This window comes from Mastigoproctus giganteus, chromosome 5 (genome assembly GCF_048544385.1).
Source record: "Mastigoproctus giganteus isolate SK-2022 chromosome 5, ASM4854438v1, whole genome shotgun sequence".
NCBI lineage: Eukaryota > Metazoa > Arthropoda > Arachnida > Uropygi > Thelyphonidae > Mastigoproctus > Mastigoproctus giganteus.
Window position 1 is genome coordinate 14,264,699 of NC_143579.1, and position 18,868 is coordinate 14,283,566.

General features: G+C 37.8%; 2 protein-coding genes across 4 annotated transcripts in view; one reads left to right on the forward strand and one right to left on the reverse strand.

Annotated features, from left to right (window-relative positions):
- Positions 1-2,241, forward strand: part of LOC150085184 (uncharacterized) — a 116,823-nt gene extending 114,582 nt beyond the window's left edge. For all 3 annotated transcript variants that reach the window (XM_090373079.1, XM_090373080.1, XM_090373081.1), the window contains one exon: positions 2,057-2,241. In XM_090373079.1, coding sequence (XP_090229205.1) covers positions 2,057-2,157 — 101 coding nt within the window. In that variant the 3' untranslated portion in view covers positions 2,158-2,241. The remainder of the gene's footprint in view (positions 1-2,056) is intronic.
- The window catches only part of LOC150085185 (immunoglobulin domain-containing protein oig-4-like), a 302,327-nt gene that overhangs the window by 91,072 nt on the left and 192,387 nt on the right, over positions 1-18,868 (reverse strand). The gene's annotated exons all lie outside the window — the stretch shown is intronic.

An 18,868-nucleotide genomic window follows, 5' to 3' on the forward strand; every position in this document is an offset into this window, starting at 1 on the left:
TTAAAGAGATCTTTTCTATTTGTTTTAAATAGAAATTTTAGTAGCTTAATTTTTTTTTACAATCCTATACCAATGTAGGTATAGGATTGTAAAAGTGTGCTTTTTGCTCACTTTTTCAAAAGTTGTGTGCCTCATAAACTTCATTTCAGTTTTTAAAAAAAATTGAAGAAACTGAATATTATATATGTGAGTAAATTTGCTATGAGCCTGCTATTTTATATATGATTATATTTCAATAAATATAAAATAGTTTTTACTGTTTGCTATTCAGGATGTTACTCATGTAATAAATGGTGCTGAAGTTGACTCAAATAAAAAAATCCATTGATAATACAAGGGATTGATGTTTTCTTGCAATAGCATGTTTATATGCATTTTGTGTTAAGAAAATGGGGCACAATTGTTTCTAGGTTGTGGTCTTCTCCAATTAGTTTATTAATGGCAATGCTCACTTGTATGTTTTCTGTAGTCTTATGTTTTATGTAAATTATTCAGACAGTGCTTTTGTTGGTTGAGCGTGTTTTTGGCAGGAGTCTCTCATTATAAGCTTAGCATATGTTCATTTCCAAGCATTTCCTTGATGGCTGGTGTGCTATTTTGTTTATTGCATCACATGATGGAACATGAGGATGGAAAGACATGATGGTCCAAAGGGAAAGCTTACAGTTAAAAAAAAAAATAGTTTTATACTCCAAGAGAGCTACTCAGTGGCACAAATATTGTTATGGTTACCATAACTTAATTGTACAACAAAAGTAGAACTGTGCTCACTTAACAGTAGGCTCTGTATTTTTTTTTGCTTAAGAGTATATGCAATCTTTTATAGTCTATTATGTAATCTTTGAATACACAGCATATGTACTTACGGTGACATGTACCATCTATATCTGACTTCACAATTATCCCCAGGTCCTTTTCATTCTTCACTACTCTGAGTGTAGTAACACACACACAGTGGTAGTTACTATGGGGTTACTGCTACCCATATGCAGTAATTTGCATTTGTCAATGTTAAACTTCAGTTGCCACCTCTCAGCCCATCTGCCCAACTTTTCTAGATTCTGTTGTAGTAGCATAACGTCATTACTGTCATTAACAACACTGCCAAACATTCATATAAGGCAATGGTCATGCCACACCTTGAGTACTGTGTGCAGATCTGGAGTCTTCATTTCAGGAAGGATGTAGAACTGCTGTGAGTGAGTATAGAGAAGTGCGAGATTGGTGAGTGGAACAAAGGGTTGCTCTTACCAAGAAAGGAGCTTAAGTTCTGCAAATTGCAGTGTCTGGTTACTAGACACCTGTGAGGTGATCTGATTGAAGTGTATAAGGCCTTGAATATCCCAGGACCACAGCCTGCTTTGCAAAAAAACAATTTTGTTACAGTTCTCTGGATTATTATTATTTTTTATTTATTTATTTTGATATCATTGGGAGTATGATAATCATGGAATATTCTGTATATGGATTGGAGAGGGATTAGTAATTTTAAGATAAAATAATTCTAAAAAACTTTTAACAGATTCTTTTCTTTTTTCCCACCATTTTGATAACTACAAAAATTAAACTACTGATACTGCAACTACATCACAAAACTAAGTTGTTTTTTGCTGTTAACATATACAAGGTGCCAAAATGTTTTTTATTCCAAATACATAGAAAACCATACTTATGATGCTACTTGGCATCTGTTTGTTACATATATTTATTCCTTTGCATATTCAGCAGCAAAATGGTGAAGTAGCTATAAACCCATTGAGTTTTTTCCTGAGTATACTCTCTGTTTTCAGGGGAAAATATTTTGTCAAACAGTAATATGATGTTGCTGCTTAACAGTCACTTGTTCCAGCACATGCACTAAAAAAATAGTACAGCAGTAAAGAGTACTGTTCAAGCCTACAAAATATAGATCGTGGATAATAAAATTTAAACATATGCAAGATTTTATAATGAAATGAAACTGAGGATGGATTATGCACTTTATCCATTATATTATATTACATTAATTATATTATATGTTTAAATGGTGGTCTCATTTTTCTCTTGGTTCTGGCAGTGAATTTAATGCCTGGCAAACAGCCACCAGATGAGGAAAAAGACATTGCAGTGAATCAGTTGACTGAACATTTGAAAATTAGAAAGGGAGATCTGCACTAGGAAGACATTTGAAATCATATCCTTAATAACACTAAACTAGAATCCAAAATAGGAAGCATTGGCATTATGTAATCTTTCAGTTTGGTGGGGGGGGGAGAAAGAGAGAGAGAGAGATGGCTGGAATTCAGGAACAATTCATGTCTTGTTACTAAAGATTACTGACTTACCAGCTAGAATATTTTAATTCAAATATGTCTAATTTTGCATTTGGTGGAAACACTGATGTAAGAATAAAAAAAGTATGTAAAAATATTGTCTTACTGTCCTCATTACCACAAATTTTATTATGATTTTCATAAAAAAACATTTAATTTGACTTCTTTACTGCAAATAACTCTTTTTTTTTTTTTTTTTTTTTTTTTGTTTTTTTTTTTATAACTTTTATGGATTTTTTTTGTATGATTTTATTAATCCCTACAATAAGAAAGAAATTCAGTCTGACCGGAAGAACAGTAACTGGGTTTAATAAGTAATTAACAGGAGCTTTTGAGAATTAAGTATCTCTTTGTCATGAAGATACCTCGTGCATGCTGTCTCTTTTTACTCAACATGACCACACTCTGCCATTCCATTTGTAACATTTGATATTTTATATTTATGTATGTGTTCACACAGCTGACGAAGAGGTACTTAAACCTTGAAAGCTCTTGTTAATTACTTATTAAACCCAGGTACTGTTCTTCCGGTCGCACTGAATTTCTTTCTCATATATGGAACCCGGTACAACAGGCCTCTTTAATTTTAATCCGTACAATTGATTGGTTGGATTAGTGTTACTTCCTGTACCACATCTTCCTTTGTGCATTCATTGCATATTCCACAAATTTATTACACAGTTTAGACATTATGCAAAAATGCACTTAGAAGTTTTTAATTAATTTTTCTGTAGTGTAATTCATTATCAAACAGTCTCTGTTTGATAATGAATTACACATAATGTTTCATATTCGCGACCTGTGCAAATATGAAAATCTATTTACTCTTCTAGAGAAGTCATTGAATAGTTAGTCTTGAAATGTACAGCTGATGGTTATTTGGTGTATTAACTCATTATCTCCAAGATATGTATTTTTGCTGCAGATTTCTTGAAATGATGCTTTTTAAAAATAACAATTGATGACAGCAGTTTGATATAATTGTAACGGTTGTAACTCATTATGATACACTGACTGATATATAAGATGATGGAGAGGCATAATTGAAATGCATATTTTTCAGATAGGTAGTAATAGAAAACTTCACTGTGTTGTTGATATATATATATATATTTACATATATTGATCTAGGATTAAATTATGAAGAGAATGAAGCACTTTATATTATGACTCCTCTTTGTGTCTTTACCAGTAGATTGCCGTAGATTTAAAATATAACCCCCCTTCAATCCTCCAAAGCAGTAGTTGAATCAATTCTATTAAATGCAACTCACAAAACTAGGACACTCTCATGGTGCTTCTGAACTATTACTGCTGTTTATATTATATATGCATATGTTTCAGTCTAATGTAAGCATAGTCTAATTTTTAGTATAATCTCTCCCCATCTTCCAGTGAACACCCACAAAGAAGAGTTGTAAAGCTCTTACCTTTCATAATTTATTATTAGTTACTGTCAATCTAGTCGATACTAAAATTAGATCAGATGCACTTATAAATTTGTGGTATGAATGAATTTCTTCTAAAAAAAATTAACTATAAATTAAATTTGTCACTTTAAAAAGCAAAATTGATTCTACTAAATATGGATATGCATTTATATTTAATTAAACTCTTATTCAGGACCTGTGCTTTCCTTATTCCAAACTTGTTTAATAATATTATAATAAGATTTGACATTCAGATATAATGCAGTGAGGTTAAAATTAAAATAATATTCTCAATTTTCAAACTATCCTGTTCTTAAAACTTTACCAAGGAAAAAAAAAAACTTTATCCTGTTCTTAAAACTTTACCAAGAAAAAAAAACAAATTTTATCCTTCATTTCACATACATAGAGATAAACAATGTAAACAAGCAAAAGATTTCAGATGATACATGCAGTATGACATTAACATTTATAGTTAACTGAGTAAGTGAAACTGGAGATGTGGTCTGAGATATCGTTGGGCCTGCTTTGAGTAGATTTCTCATTTTCTTTTGCTCTTTCTGTTTAAAACTGCATTATAATGATTCACAAATGGGCTGTTTATGGTGTCATATTGTTAACAGTAAGCTCTCACAGTTTCATCCTCTCCTCACCCTATTTCTCTTTCTCTCTCTTAAAACTGCTCTATGTAGATATAACTTCATGCCTCTCTCAGTTTAGCTTGGCTATTATTGGCCTCCACATAACCCAGGAACTTGAGTTAATTCTGAGAGTCCAGCACAGAGGCAAAACTATAAATTCTTTGTCCTTCTGCTACTAGATATCCAAAAAGTCGACACAATCTTTAATAACCACACTGAACGAACCAGTGGGTTTCTCGGACCACAGTGGTGCATCTGGTGGTACGGACATTACTGTTTTTTTTTTTTATGAAAACCCCAAACACAAGAGGTATTGGAACCTGTAGTACTTAGTACTGTGACATTAGACTTTACCTTCTGTAGACTGTAATTTTTAGGAAATATGTATGAAGGAAGGTTGTTCCAGAAAACAGTAGTTGAATGAATAAACGAGGAAGATGAAAAGTTGGTTCTGTGAGTTTGAAGTTGGACAGTAAATGTATGTTGGCTGGTGGCGGCACATGTTCGGACTGTTTTGAAAGAGAGCTGGAATTATAGAAGCCAATTCAGAAGAACAGTGCCCGTGGAAGTATCTGTAGAAAAGGCATGCAGCAGAAACAGTACATCTATGAGACGGCGAGTGCAGAGACTGTTAGAAATGAGTCATTAATTAACCTTACTCCCTTCTTCTGAATGGAATCTAGAAGCCTGAGAGAGGTTTTGGGGGCACTGCTCCAGATGTGGAAACAATATTCCTTGGTAGGGTGGATTTGCAATTTGTATAGAGTAAACAGCTGTTTGGAAGAAAAGTAATGCCGAGAGTAAAAGAGAAAACCAAGTTTTTTAGATGCAGAGGAAGCAATATTTGTAATGTGCTTGTGCCAAGAGAGATTAGAAGTCAGGATAATCCCCAAAAGAGATATATCATTTTGCCTAGAAATTGGAGTGTTATCAAAGATAAGCATAGGAGCAGAAGAATCCTTTCTGCGAGATATAAGACAAGACTGAGTTTTAGAAGGATTGGAATCAACTGTTGTCTTTGCCCCCACTGGAGAATTACCTGGAGATCGGCATTTCAGGAATTGGTAGCAGATATTCCAGAAGCTGATTGAGCAGGGCAAGGTTTCTCAAAATGGAAAGTGAAATGCAATGTGCTATAATTGGCAAAACTATGGATAGGATTTCCAGTCAATGGAAGAAGGTCATTAATATACGTGTGGAAAAGAGTGGGGTAAAGAACTGAACCTTGGGGGGCACCAGCTTTAGTGGAGAAGTTAGAAGACAGAGAGCCATTACCCTCAGTGAGCGATCAGAGAAAACTGGATAACCAATTACAAAAAACAGTTGGCAAACATAAGATGGAAGCTTGTTTAAAAGACCTTTATGCCAAACACGATCAAAAACCTTTGAGATGTCAAGAGTAACTGCTTGTGTTTCACTGAATTTTTCGATTGAATTTGGCCGTATTTGTAAAATAGTAAGAGGAGTTTACCTCCATATAGTACATAGAACACTTCCGTATAATAATTCCCAGAAATTAAAACGAAAAAATCGAAAAACTTACATTAGAGTAATAAATAATTAAAAATCAATTTAACGCAACAAAAAATAAGAAAATTAAATTACACCAAAATTCTGTTAATGTTCGTCGGCCATATCTGATCTCCGATTCCTGAGCTTTTACGCGCATGCGCGAAGACATAATCCCTATTTAAGTTTCATGCCCAACCATATTCATTTTCATTTCTGTGATCATGACATACGGTCAAAAAGCATTGTCAGCTTCAGGAAAGAAAAAACGTTTTGCAATTTTTTAAATTAATTTCTACGGTTTCTGCAATTAATAGTCGTATATAATTACGTTGAACACTAAGTATTTCGGCCTCGTTAAATAAAAAAGTATGTGTTTCGTTAACGTGAAAGGCTAATTCTGACGCTGCTGAACGAGAACAGAGGCCGCATGTTGATTAACAAGGATATTCAAAGGAAAACGAGACGATTCCTGGTAAGACGAGTCGCAATCACCGCAAGAAATGTATACCAGGTCATTTTTTTTTTATGTGAACACCAAACACGAGAGGTATTAGAACCTATAGTACTTAGTACCGTGCATGTGTTGAAGGCGAAGTATGGGGGAGAGGGGGATGCCGGAAACTGCTCTAGAGACTAAACATGGGTTTCACCACTTCAAGCCTCCAATAAGCAAAGTGGTGGTATTTCACCGGTTGATGAAAGTCATCTACCACCTGAAATTAATTTGTGTTGCGAACGAGGAAAAGAGCGATTGTTCAGTATAGTGTGTAATTTCCGTATTGGCCTGACCACAATTTTAAATTCGGTATCTTTAAAGAATCTGTTAAGCTGTTTGTGGCACTGTTCTACGTACTATATTGAGGTAAACTCCTCTTAACTATTTTACAGATATTGATATCAACGTAGAACGTATTGAGATGACAGCTCTGGTTCATTGTATCTAATTGAATTAGTCCATAAATTGGTAACATAAGCTAGAATATCACCAGTGGATCGACACTGACTGAATCCATACTGGCGATCGTTGATCAGACGGAAGATTTCTAGGTAGTTGTTGATTAATTGATTTCTCCATTACTTTAGAAGCAGTAGAAGTAATTGCAATGGGATATAATTGGATGGGATCGATTTGTCACCCTTTTTTAGGAACTGGCTGGATATGAGCAAATTTCCAAGCAGAAGGAAAAACACCTTTGGACACTACTGGTCCAGCATGAAGAAAATACAGGTCAAGTATCACGTTTCACTTAGCTTGTTAAGTGCCAAGTCTTGCCTGTTCTGTTAAAGGAGGATGTTCCTCATAAAAATTCCTTTTTTTTTTAGTTGTCTATATATTTATGTATATAGAATGAAATAAAATTTCCTTGATATCACAGGATCAAAAATGTTTTCAAATGTTACGTAATCCACTACTAATGTAATCACTGGCTTTCATTCACATAATAAGTACTGAATTGTATCTCAATCTCTACTCCTAACGTTTTTCTATATATAGGTAGGGCTCTGTTTATGCCGCTTCACTTTTGTGCCTCTCAGATCATGATTAGCTGGGGGTGATGAGTCATGACTCTGCCCGACTTCCTGGACACATGGTCCCGACATTGTAATAAAACTATAATACTAAATGATAAACTACGGCCTAAAATTTAAATTATTAAACAAAAAGAAAAAAATGGAATATAACATGCGACAAGAAAAAGCAAATTACATTAACCACAGACCAAAAACTGCAAGTGAACTGACAAACATGCACTGGTGTCTAGGGTACAGAACACTTGTTTTTATTAATACATATTTTCAAATACAGATACAGTACTGTAAATATCTATCACCATGCTCCCAAAACGTGTGTTATTAAGTGCGTCTGGACAAAAGACTAAACAATGTAAATCATTGACAATCGAAGGAAAAATGGGAGTTATTCGGCGAATGGAGAAAGGTGAAACTCGGTCAGATGTATGTCATGCCTTCAATTTAGCACCATCAATTGTAAAAACTATAATGAAAAATGCTGAGACCACAATGCAATCTTCCCAATCAGCAGTCAATATTGATGCGGGACCTTGCTTCACCTATTCCCGGAATAAAACAGTCAAAAAAATGGAAAAGCTGCTTGCCCTGTGGATTGACAACATGACCCAGTGTCATCTTCCTCTAACAGAATCACTTATCAGGTATAAAGCAACTCTTTGTTTGATGAGTTAAGTGGTGGAGAGGATAGTTCTAATGATTTTACTGCTAGTAGAGGATGGTTTTTTAGATTCAAGAACAGAACAAAAATCCATAATGTTAAAATGTCAAGAGAAGCAGCTAGTGCTGATATTACAGCTGCAAATGAATTTCCAATTTATTTTCAAAAACTCGTCGATGAAGAAAAGCATACCCCAGACTTAGTTTTTAATGTAGACGAAGCAAGCCTCTAATGGAAAAAGCTGCCCAACTGTACCTTCATTGCTCGTGAAGAATGTTCTCCCCTGGATTGGTTCAAGGCAGCCAAGGACTATTTGACTTTGTTGTTGGGTAGCAATGCTTCAGAACTTTCAGATTAAAACCTATGTTAGTTTACCATTCAGAAACACGATGTGCTATGAAGAGAATCGTGAAAATACAGTTTCCTGTCTTCTGGCGTTCCAACAAAAAGGCCTGGGTTATGCAGACAATTTTTAGCGACTAGTATATGTATTTTTGCCTGGCGGTAAAGGAGTTCTGTACAAAAAATAGATTTCCTAACAAGGTTTTGCTGCTGCTGTATGCCCCTGGTCACCCTCCAGATTTGAATGATTTGAACACCAATGGCCTAGTATCAAGATTGTCTTCCTTCCACCAAACACAACCTCACTTTAACAACCCATGGATCAAGGATCAATATCCACCTTTAAGGCTTATTACTTACGGACAACACTCAAGGGAATTTCTGAGGCTATTCAAGTGTCCGATATTTGTCACGTTGAGAGACTACTAGAAATCATACGACATCATGAAAGGGATCTCCAACATTTCAGCAGTATTGAGTGAAGTGTCAAAATCATTAGCATTAGCATTAGCATTAGCATTAGTAGAGTCATTTGATGCAAGAAAGCAAGCTTATGCAGCATCAGCCAAAAAAAAAAAAAAACCCACTTCCACTTCACCCCTCTGTTCGTTCAAAATACCTGTCCAGCTGAGCCTTAAACTTATTTAGGCTATCAACCTCCACCACAAGGGATGGGAGTCTGTTCCAACAACCAACCACCCGCTGGCTAAAGGCAAATTTCCGCACGTCTATCCTACATCTGTCTTTCCTCAATTTGAATTTATGCCCTCTCAGGTGATTTTTCTGAGCTAGAGGAAGAATCCCATCAGCATTGAGCATGCTTAAACCATTCAAGGCTTTATACACCTCTATCAGATCACCTCGCTGGTGCCTAGTCTCCAGACACTGTAATTTGCAAAACTTAAGCCTTTCTTCGTAAGAGCACCCCTTTGTTCCATTCACTAATCTTGTTGCCCTTCTCTGTACTCGTTCCAGCAGCTCTACATCCTTCTTGAATTGAGGCCTCCAGACCTGTATACAGTACTCTAGGTGTGGCCTGACCATTGCCTTATACAATGGAATAATCACCTCCTTATCCCTGCTGGAAAAATTCCTATATATCATTGACAATACTCCATGAGCTACTTTTGCAGCCCGTCTGCACTGCTCAGAGAACTTCATATCTGCCTGCACAACCACCCCCAAGTCCCTTTCATTCTCTACCACTGTCAGTGTAGTACCACAGAGTTGATACGTTGCTCTGGGGTTGCTGTTTCCCATGTGTAGTACTTTACATTTGTCAATGTTAAACTTCATTTGCCACCTCTCAGCCCATCTGCTCAACCTTTCCAGATCCTGTTGCAGCAGCATAGTGTCAGTAGTGTCCTTGACAACCCTGCCAACCTTTGTATCATCTGCAAACTTGGACATTAAGCTTGATATACCATCATCAATATCATTTATAAATACAGAAAACAATAATGGACCCAACACTGAGCCCTAAGGGACTCCACTAATAACATTAGTCCACGATGAGCAGTGTCCATTAATAACCACTCTCTGTCTTCTCCCCCTCAACCACCCCTTTATCCATAGCAGCAATTTGCCTCCAATGTCACACTGCTCCAATTTGTGTAGCAGTCTTCCATGTGCAACAGTATCAAAAGCCTTTCTAAGATCCAAGTATATAATATCAAAGTTATTCCCTGCATCCAGTTCTTTTGTGACTGCATCATAGTATCCAATCAAGTTGGTCAGGCAAGACTTCCCCTTAACAAAACCATGCTGTGTCTGAGCTATAACTGAAGTCTTGTCTAAATGATCCTGCAGTGCTTCTTTAACCAGTGACTCCATTAATTTTCCTGGAACAGAAGTTAAGCTCACAGGTCTATAATTACTTGTGTCAGCCTTTGATCCTCCTTTGTGAATTGGGGTCACATTTGCACATTTCCAGTCTATGGGTACCTCCCCTGAGTCCAAGGAAGCTCTCATAATTATGGCTAAGGGTTTGCTTACTTCCTTTGCTGCCTCCTTTAATATAACTGGATAGATCCCATCCACCCCGGGTGCCTTTCTTGTGTTTATCTTCAACAGTTTCTCCTCCACTTTACTCCCAGTTATTTCAAGATTCTCTAGCTTACTGCTAGAGTTGAATACACCTCTGGCATTCCCCTTGCTTAATAACTCCTCATGTGTGAATGTCGATGCAAAATATTCATTTAGTTTGTTAGCTACCTGAGCAGGATCATCAACAGTTGACCCATCAATATCAAGTGGACCAATCTGATTCATCCCCTTCCTTCTAGAGTTTACATAAGTAAAGAACTCTTTGCTGTTTTTCTTTGCTTCCCTTGCCAAGGATTTCTCGTAATCTGCCTTCACCTGCCTAACCTCCTTTGTAACTTGGTTGCATATCAACTTGTATCTATCATAGGCTTCTGTGTCATGTGTTAATTTGTAAGTATCCCATGCATTTTTCTTCTCTGCCATATGCCTCATTAGTTCATCTGACATCCATTTTGGCCTAAACCTTGAACAATATTTCTTAGTTGGTATGTAAAGCCTAGTAGCTTCCAAGATAAGTTCTTTGAATGCTTCCCATTTTGAATTTGCTGTTGGTAACATCATCAGTTGGTCCCACTGTATAGAATTTAAATACTGTCTCAGTCCATCGTAGTTGCCCTTACGGAAGCAATAACCCTTCCCTTTACCCCTAATGGTAGTTACCTCTTTGATTAAATCCCACTTCAGCACACTGTGATCACTGCCACCTAGTGGTTCATTTATCTGCAGATTCTTAATGCATGAAGAATCACTGCTGATAATCAAATCAAGAGTATTACTCCCTCTAGTTGCCTCCCGAACATGCTGATGTAGAAAACAATCATCCAATAAATCCACAAAAGCCCTGCTAGTGTGTGAGTAACCAGCCCCCAAATTCCAGTCAATATCTGGGAAATTAAAATCTCCCATTATAAGACTCTCTGATTTACTGGCCCACTCTATTTCCCTGTATAGTTCCTTATTATACTCATCAGAGTCATTAGGCCTATAGCACACTCCTACTCTCAATTTTGATCTCCCAATGCTTATGTCACACCAAACTGACTGAACACTGCACTGTCCAGCGATGTCGACTGGCTTCACTTCCTTGGATTTTATGTGTTTCTTAACTAATAGCATAACCCCTCCCCCCCTTCCTATCCTGTCTATCCTTTCTGTAGACGTTGTCCTCCCCAAATTGCAGTTCTGCATCCCTTATATCTGTGTGACACCACGTCTCTGATATCCCAACAATATCTGCCTTTGATGTTTTGAGCAATACCTCAAATTCATCAAATTTATTTACTAAACTCCTAGCATTGGTGTACACGCAGGTATACCTGCACCTGTTTCTATTCTTAGCTACCCTAACACAACCCATGTGTTTACTTGTACCCCAATGGCTCCCAGCAGTCTCTGAAATACCATGCATCTTGTTTTTCAGGCTTCTGCTCATTCTAATAGGAGCAGTGCAAGAATCTCTTTCACCTCTGCCAGTGGCCACTGTCAATCTATTGGTCTTTGTCTCCCCCCAAGCTAGCAGTTTTCCGACCCACCTAACACTGCCTCGATAGCATCAGCAAATATTCTTGCACCCTTTCTATTTAAGTGTATCCCATCCCTGTAGAAGCAATCTCTCCTGTTAACAAGTACATTCCAGGCTGAAAAAAATTCTACCCGTTGAGCCTTGCACAATCTTTCCAGGGCCGAATTGATCGACAAGGCTCTCATCATATACTCCCTCCTATCGTGTCTGGGCAGAATTGCAGACACTTTCAAATTCAACCCTAATTCTCGGCTTTTGTTCAACAGTGACCTGTACTTGTTAAGTAATTCTGCCGGTCTCCTACTCTTAATATTATTAGTGCCAACGTGTACAACTATATCACCTTTTGTGCCCTTAAAAGATGATATTCGCTCATGTATGAATGGCGTCTGGCGTAAGCTTTCGCCTGACTGCATTCTGGATTCGCAAGAGCACAGCACTACCCTTGTGTCAATAACAGAGAATGTGACAGCAATAGCAAAGGAAATAGGACTAGATGGCGTAGAAGTTGGTGACATAAATGAGTTCCTTTAGAGTCATGGTGAAGAGCTTTCAACAGAACATTTACAACAGTTAGCTGAACAACTGTCCAAAGAAGACAGAGGAAACTGAAACTGACTCTGCAATGCCAGTTAGGACACTAACAGTGAAATCAATGCAAAAGGCTATTGCTGTTATTAATAAGGGATGTGAGATCTTCTGTAGCAACGACCCCAACTGGGAGCGGAGCTCAACCGTTAAGAGAAGAATTAAGACAGTTCTACAGCCATATAGCTTATTATCAGAAAAGAAGAAAACCAAACAGACATCTATTCTATCGTTTTAGCATTAGCATTAGCATTAGTAGAGGCATTTGATGCAAGAAAGCAAGCTTATGCAGCATCAGCCAAAAAAAAAAAAAAAAAAAAACCCACTTCCACTTCACCCCTCTGTTCGTTCAAAATACCTGTCCAGCTGAGCCTTAAACTTATTTAGGCTATCAACCTCCACTACAAGGGATGGAAGTCTGTTCCACCAAACAACCACCCGCTGGCTAAAGGCAAATTTCCGCACGTCTATCCTACATCTGTCTTTCCTCAATTTGAATTTATGCCCTCTCAGGTGATTATTCTGAGCTAGAGGAAGAATCCCATTAACATTGAGCATGCTCAAACCATTCAAGGCTTTATACACCTCTATCAGATCACCTCGCTGGTGCCTAGTCTCCAGACACTGTAATTTGCAAAACTTAAGCCTTTCTTCGTAAGAGAACCCCTTTATTCCATTCACTAATCTTGTTGCCCTTCTCTGTACTCGTTCCAGCAGCTCTCCATCCTTCTTGAAATGAGGCCTCCAGACCTGTATACAGTACTCTAGGTGTGGCCTGACCATTGCCTTATACAAGGGAATAATCACCTCCTTATCCCTGCTGGAAAAATTCCTGTATATCTTTGACAATACTCCATGAGCTACTCTTGCAGCCCGTCTGCACTGCTCAGAGAACGTCATATCTGCCTGCACAACCACCCCCAAGTCCCTTTCATTCTCTACCACTGTCAGTGTAGTACCACAGAGTTGATACGTTGCTCTGGGGTTGCTGTTTCCCATGTGTAGTACTTTACATTTGTCATTGTTAAACTTCATTTGTCACCTCTCAGCCCATCTACTCAACCTTTCCAGATCCTGTTGCAGCAGCATAGTGTCAGTAGTGTCCTTGACAACACTGCCAACCTTTGTATCGTCTGCAAACTTGGACATTAAGCTTGATATACCATCATCAATATCATTTATAAATACAGAAAACAATAATGGACCCAACACTGAGCCCTGAGGGACTCCACTAATAACATTAGTCCACGATGAGCAGTGTCCATTGATTACCACTCTCTGTCTTCTCCCCCTCAACCACCCCTTTATCCATAGCAGCAATTTGCCTCCAATGTCACACTGCTCCAATTTGTGTAGCAGTCTTCCATGTGCAACAGTATCAAAAGCCTTTCTAAGATCCAAGTATATAATATCAAAGCTATTCCCTGCATCCAGTTCTTTTGTGACTGCATCATAGTATCCAATCAAATTGGTCAGGCAAGACTTCCCCTTAACAAAACCATGCTGTGTCCGAGCTATAACTGAAGTCTTGTCTAAATGATCCTGCAGTGCTTCTTTAACCAGTGCCTCCATTAATTTTCCTGGAACAGAAGGTAAGCTCACAGGTCTATAATTACTTGTGTCAGCCTTTGATCCTCCTTTGTGAATTGGGGTCACATTTGCACATTTCCAGTCTATTGGTACCTCCCCTGAGTCCAAGGAAGCTCTCATAATTATGGCTAAGGGTTTGCTTACTTCCTTTGCTGCCTCCTTTAATATAACTGGATAGATCCCATCCACCCCGGGTGCCTTTCTTGTGTTTATCTTCAACAGTTTCTCCTCCACTTTACTCCCAATTATTTCAAGATTCTGTAGCTTACTGCTAGAGTTGAATACACCTCTGGCATTCCCCTCGCTGAATAACTCCTCATGTGTGAATGTCGATGCAAAATATTCATTTAGTTTGTTAGCTACCTGAGCAGGATCATCAACAGTTGACCCATCAATATCAAGTGGACCAATCTGATTCATCCCCTTCCTTCTAGAGTTTACATAAGTAAAGAACTCTTTGCTGTTTTTCTTTGCATCCCTTGCCAAGGATTTCTCGTAATCTGCCTTCGCCTGCCTAACCTCCTTTGTAACTTGGTTACAGATCAACTTGTATCTATCATAGGCTTCTGTGTCATGTGTTAATTTGTAAGTATCCCATGCATTTTTCTTCTCTGCCATATGCCTCATTAGTTCATCTGACATCCATTTTGGCCTAAACCTTGAACAATATTTCTTAGTTGGTATGTAAAGCCTAGTAGCTTCCAAGATAAGTTCTTTGAATGCTTTCCATTTTGAATTTGCTGTTGGTAACATCATCAGTTGGTCCCACTGTATAGAATTTAAATACTGTCTCAGTCCATCGTAGTTGCCTTTACGGAAGCAATAACCCTTCTCTTTACCCCTAATGGTAGTTACCTCTTTGAGTAAATCCCACTTCAGCACACTGTGATCACTGCCACCTAGTGGTTCATTTATCTGCAGATTCTTAATGCATGAAGAATCACTGCTGATAATCAAATCAAAAGTATTACTCCCTCTAGTTGCCTCCCGAACATGCTGATGTAGAAAACAATCATCCAATAAATCCACAAAAGCCCTGCTAGTGTGTGAGTGACCAACCCACAAATTCCAGTCAATATCTGGGAAATTAAAATCTCCCATTATAAGACTCTCTGATTTACTGGCCCACTCTATTTCCCTGTACAGTTTCTTATTATACTCATCAGAGTCATTAGGCCTATAGCACACTCCTACTCTCAATTTCGATCTCCCAATGCTTATGTCACACCAAACTGACTCAACACTGCACTGTCCAGCGATGTCGACTGGCTTCACATCCTTGGTTTTTATGTGTTTCTTAACTAATAGCATAACCCCTCCCCCCTTCCTATCCTGTCTATCCTTTCTGTAGACGTTGTACTCCCCAAATTGCAGTTCTGCATCCCTTATATCTGTGTGACACCACGTCTCTGATATCCCAACAATATCTGCCTTTTATGTTTTGAGCAATACCTCAAATTCATCAAATTTATTTACTAAACTCCTAGCATCGGTGTACACGCAAGTACACCTGCACCTGTTTCTGTTCTTAGCTACCCTAACACAACCCATGTGTTTACTTGTACCGCAATGGCTCCCAGCAGTCTCTGAAATATCATGCATCTTGTTTTTCAGGCTTCTGCTCATTCTAATAGAAGCAGTGCAATAATCTCTTTCACCTCTGCCAGTGGCTACTGTCAATCTATTGGTCTTTGTCTCCCCCCAAGCTAGCAGTTTTCCGACCCACCTAACACTGCCTCGATAGCATCAGCAAATATTCTTGCACCCTTTCTATTTAAGTGTATCCCATCTCTGTAGAAGCAATCTTTCCTGTTAACAAGTACAGTCCAGGCTGAAAAAAAATTCTACCCCTTGAGCCTTGCACAATCTTTCCAGGGCCGAATTGATCGACAAGGCTCTCATCATATACTCCCTCCTATCGTGTCTGGGCAGAATTGCAAACACTTTCAAATTCAACCCTAATTCTCGGCTTTTGTTCAACAGTGACCTGTACTTGTTAAGTAATTCTGCCGGTCTCCTACTCTTAATATCATTAGTGCCAACGTGTACAACTATATCACCTTTGGTGCCCTTAAAAGATGATATTCGCTCTACAACGTCATCAACCTTTGCCCCTGGCAGACATACCCTGGTCCTGTTCCACCTATCCTTTTTACAAAGCATGTTCCCCGTTTCCCTGATAATAGAGTCACCAACAACTACTAGTTCCTTCGGGACCAGCGCATTCTGCCTTGGGGGTTGCCTCTGTCTCACGTGATGCCCAAGTGCAAGCTCTATTGTGCAAGTTTTTAAAGCAGTAAATTTTCTTTCTTTTTCTTAAACATTATACTATTTTCAATATGTAAATTTCATAAAATAAAACATTTTTTAAGTACATATTTTGTGTTGATTACTGAAAATCCTGGAACGTAATCTAATGTATTTACATATATTCCCATTATATTTTTGCTTCGATTTACGCCACTTCATTTTACGCCGGAAATCTCAGGAACCTAACCACGGTGTAACCAAGTCCTACCTGTGTGTATATATAGTAGTAGTAGTAGCAGTGGTATTTGATGCAAGAAAGCAAGTGTATGAGCTTATGCAACATCAGCCAAAAAAAAAAAAAAAAATCACACCATTCCCTCCAAATGCCTGTCCAGTTCCTCCTTAAATTTATTCAACCTATCAACTTCCACAACGACAGATGGAAGTTTGTTCCAGCAATTAACCACATGCTGGCTAAAGGTGCCTAGTCTCCAGCCACTGCAATTTGCAGAACTTAAACCTCTCTTGGTAAGAGGATCTCTTCATTCCCCTCACCAATCTTGTTGCCCTTCTCTGTACACGCTCAAGTAAATCTACATCCTTCCTAAAATGAGGCCTCCAGACCTGTACGCAGTACTCAAGCCGTGGCCTGACCATTGCCTTATACAGAGGGACAATCACTTCCTTTTCCCTGCTAGCAAAATTCCTATATATCATTGATAAAACCCCATGATCTGCCCTGGAAACCTGTCTGCATTGCTCAGAAAACTTCATATCTGACTGCACAATTACTCCCAGGTCTTTTTCATTTTCTACCACCTTAAGTGTAGTACCACACAGTTGCTACGTTTCTTTGGGGTTACTTCTACCCATATGCAGTACTTTGCATTTGTCATGGTTAAACTTCAGTTGCCACTTCTTAGCCCATCTGCCCAAATTATCTAGATCCTGTTGCAGTAGCACACTGCCATTACTGTCATTAACAACCCTGCCAACCTTTGTATCATCTGCAAACTTCGACATTAAGTCTGATATAACTTCATCAATATCATTGATAAATATACAAAACAACAGTGGACCTAACACCGAACCCTGTGGGATTCCACTAATAACATTAGTCCAAGAAGAGCAGCACCTATTGATTACCACCCTCTGTCTTCTCCCACTTAACCATCCTTTTATCCATTGTAGCAACTTACCCTTAATACCATTCTGCTCCAATTTGTACAATAGTCTTCCATGCGCAACAGTGTCAAAAGCTTTCCTGAAATCCAAATATATGAAATCAAAATTATTTTTTGCATCCAGTTCCTTTGTAACCATATCATAATATCCTATCAAATTTGTCAGACAAGACTTTCCCTTAACAAACCCATGCTGTGTTTGAATTATTGCTGCAGTCTTGTCTGGATGATCCTGCAATGTATCTTTAACCAGTGACTCCATTATTTTACCCGGAACAGAAGTTAAACTAACTGGTCTGTAATTACTCGTGTCACCCTTCGATCCCTCTTTGTGAATTGGGGATATATAAAACTATTATGAAATAATGGAATGAATGTAAAAGGTATATCAGATCAGATTAATGCCATCGATTATATATTAAACATTACACCAGTCTGTAATGTAATTACTACTGTAGGAGTGTAATTGGTACCGTATAGGTACTCAAAGTGTGTTTAAACTTTAGCATAAAAGTATCAGGTGGGCCATTACGCCAAAAAGAACCTATGTGCTGGTTTACTTCGTTATACCCTATAGGGTATAACTATTAGTGTATAATGAAATAAACCAGCACAAGCTATTTTAATCTTTATAGGTTCTTTTGGCGTAATGGCCCACCTGGTACTTTTATGCTAGTTTTAACACTTTGAGTACCTATATGGTACCAATTACACTCTTACAGCAGTAATTATATATATGTATATATATAAGTTAATATTCTGATGAATTCTAGTAAATGTTCCCATATTTTTACTGCATATAGTGCCATTAAAATAAATATTTTAATTGTAACTTGTATTTGTTGTGGACTACTGGTTTACCAGGTTACTTTCATTTTTTTAACGCAATGTAGATACAGTGATTAATCAATAATAATAATTGACATTCAAGCTTTTTTAATGTGATGATTTACTTGAGTATGAAAAATAAATCATGAATTCAGATTATTATCATAAGTACTTTTATAAAAATATATTGTTACAAGGGACTGTTTACGTTTTTTTTGGTATTTTTTCTCTGGCTCTCCGTTTATGCAATAATATAGAAAAAATTGCTTTCTCAGAGGAATTAAGATTTCTTTGGATGTTCACCATGCATTTGATGTTACTGTACTTAATTACACTTGTATATATTCCCGTAGTGTTACTTCCATTTTTGAAATTTGATATTTTGTACAGACTCACTGCTTCCCCCACCTCGGAATCTGTTTTAAATACCCC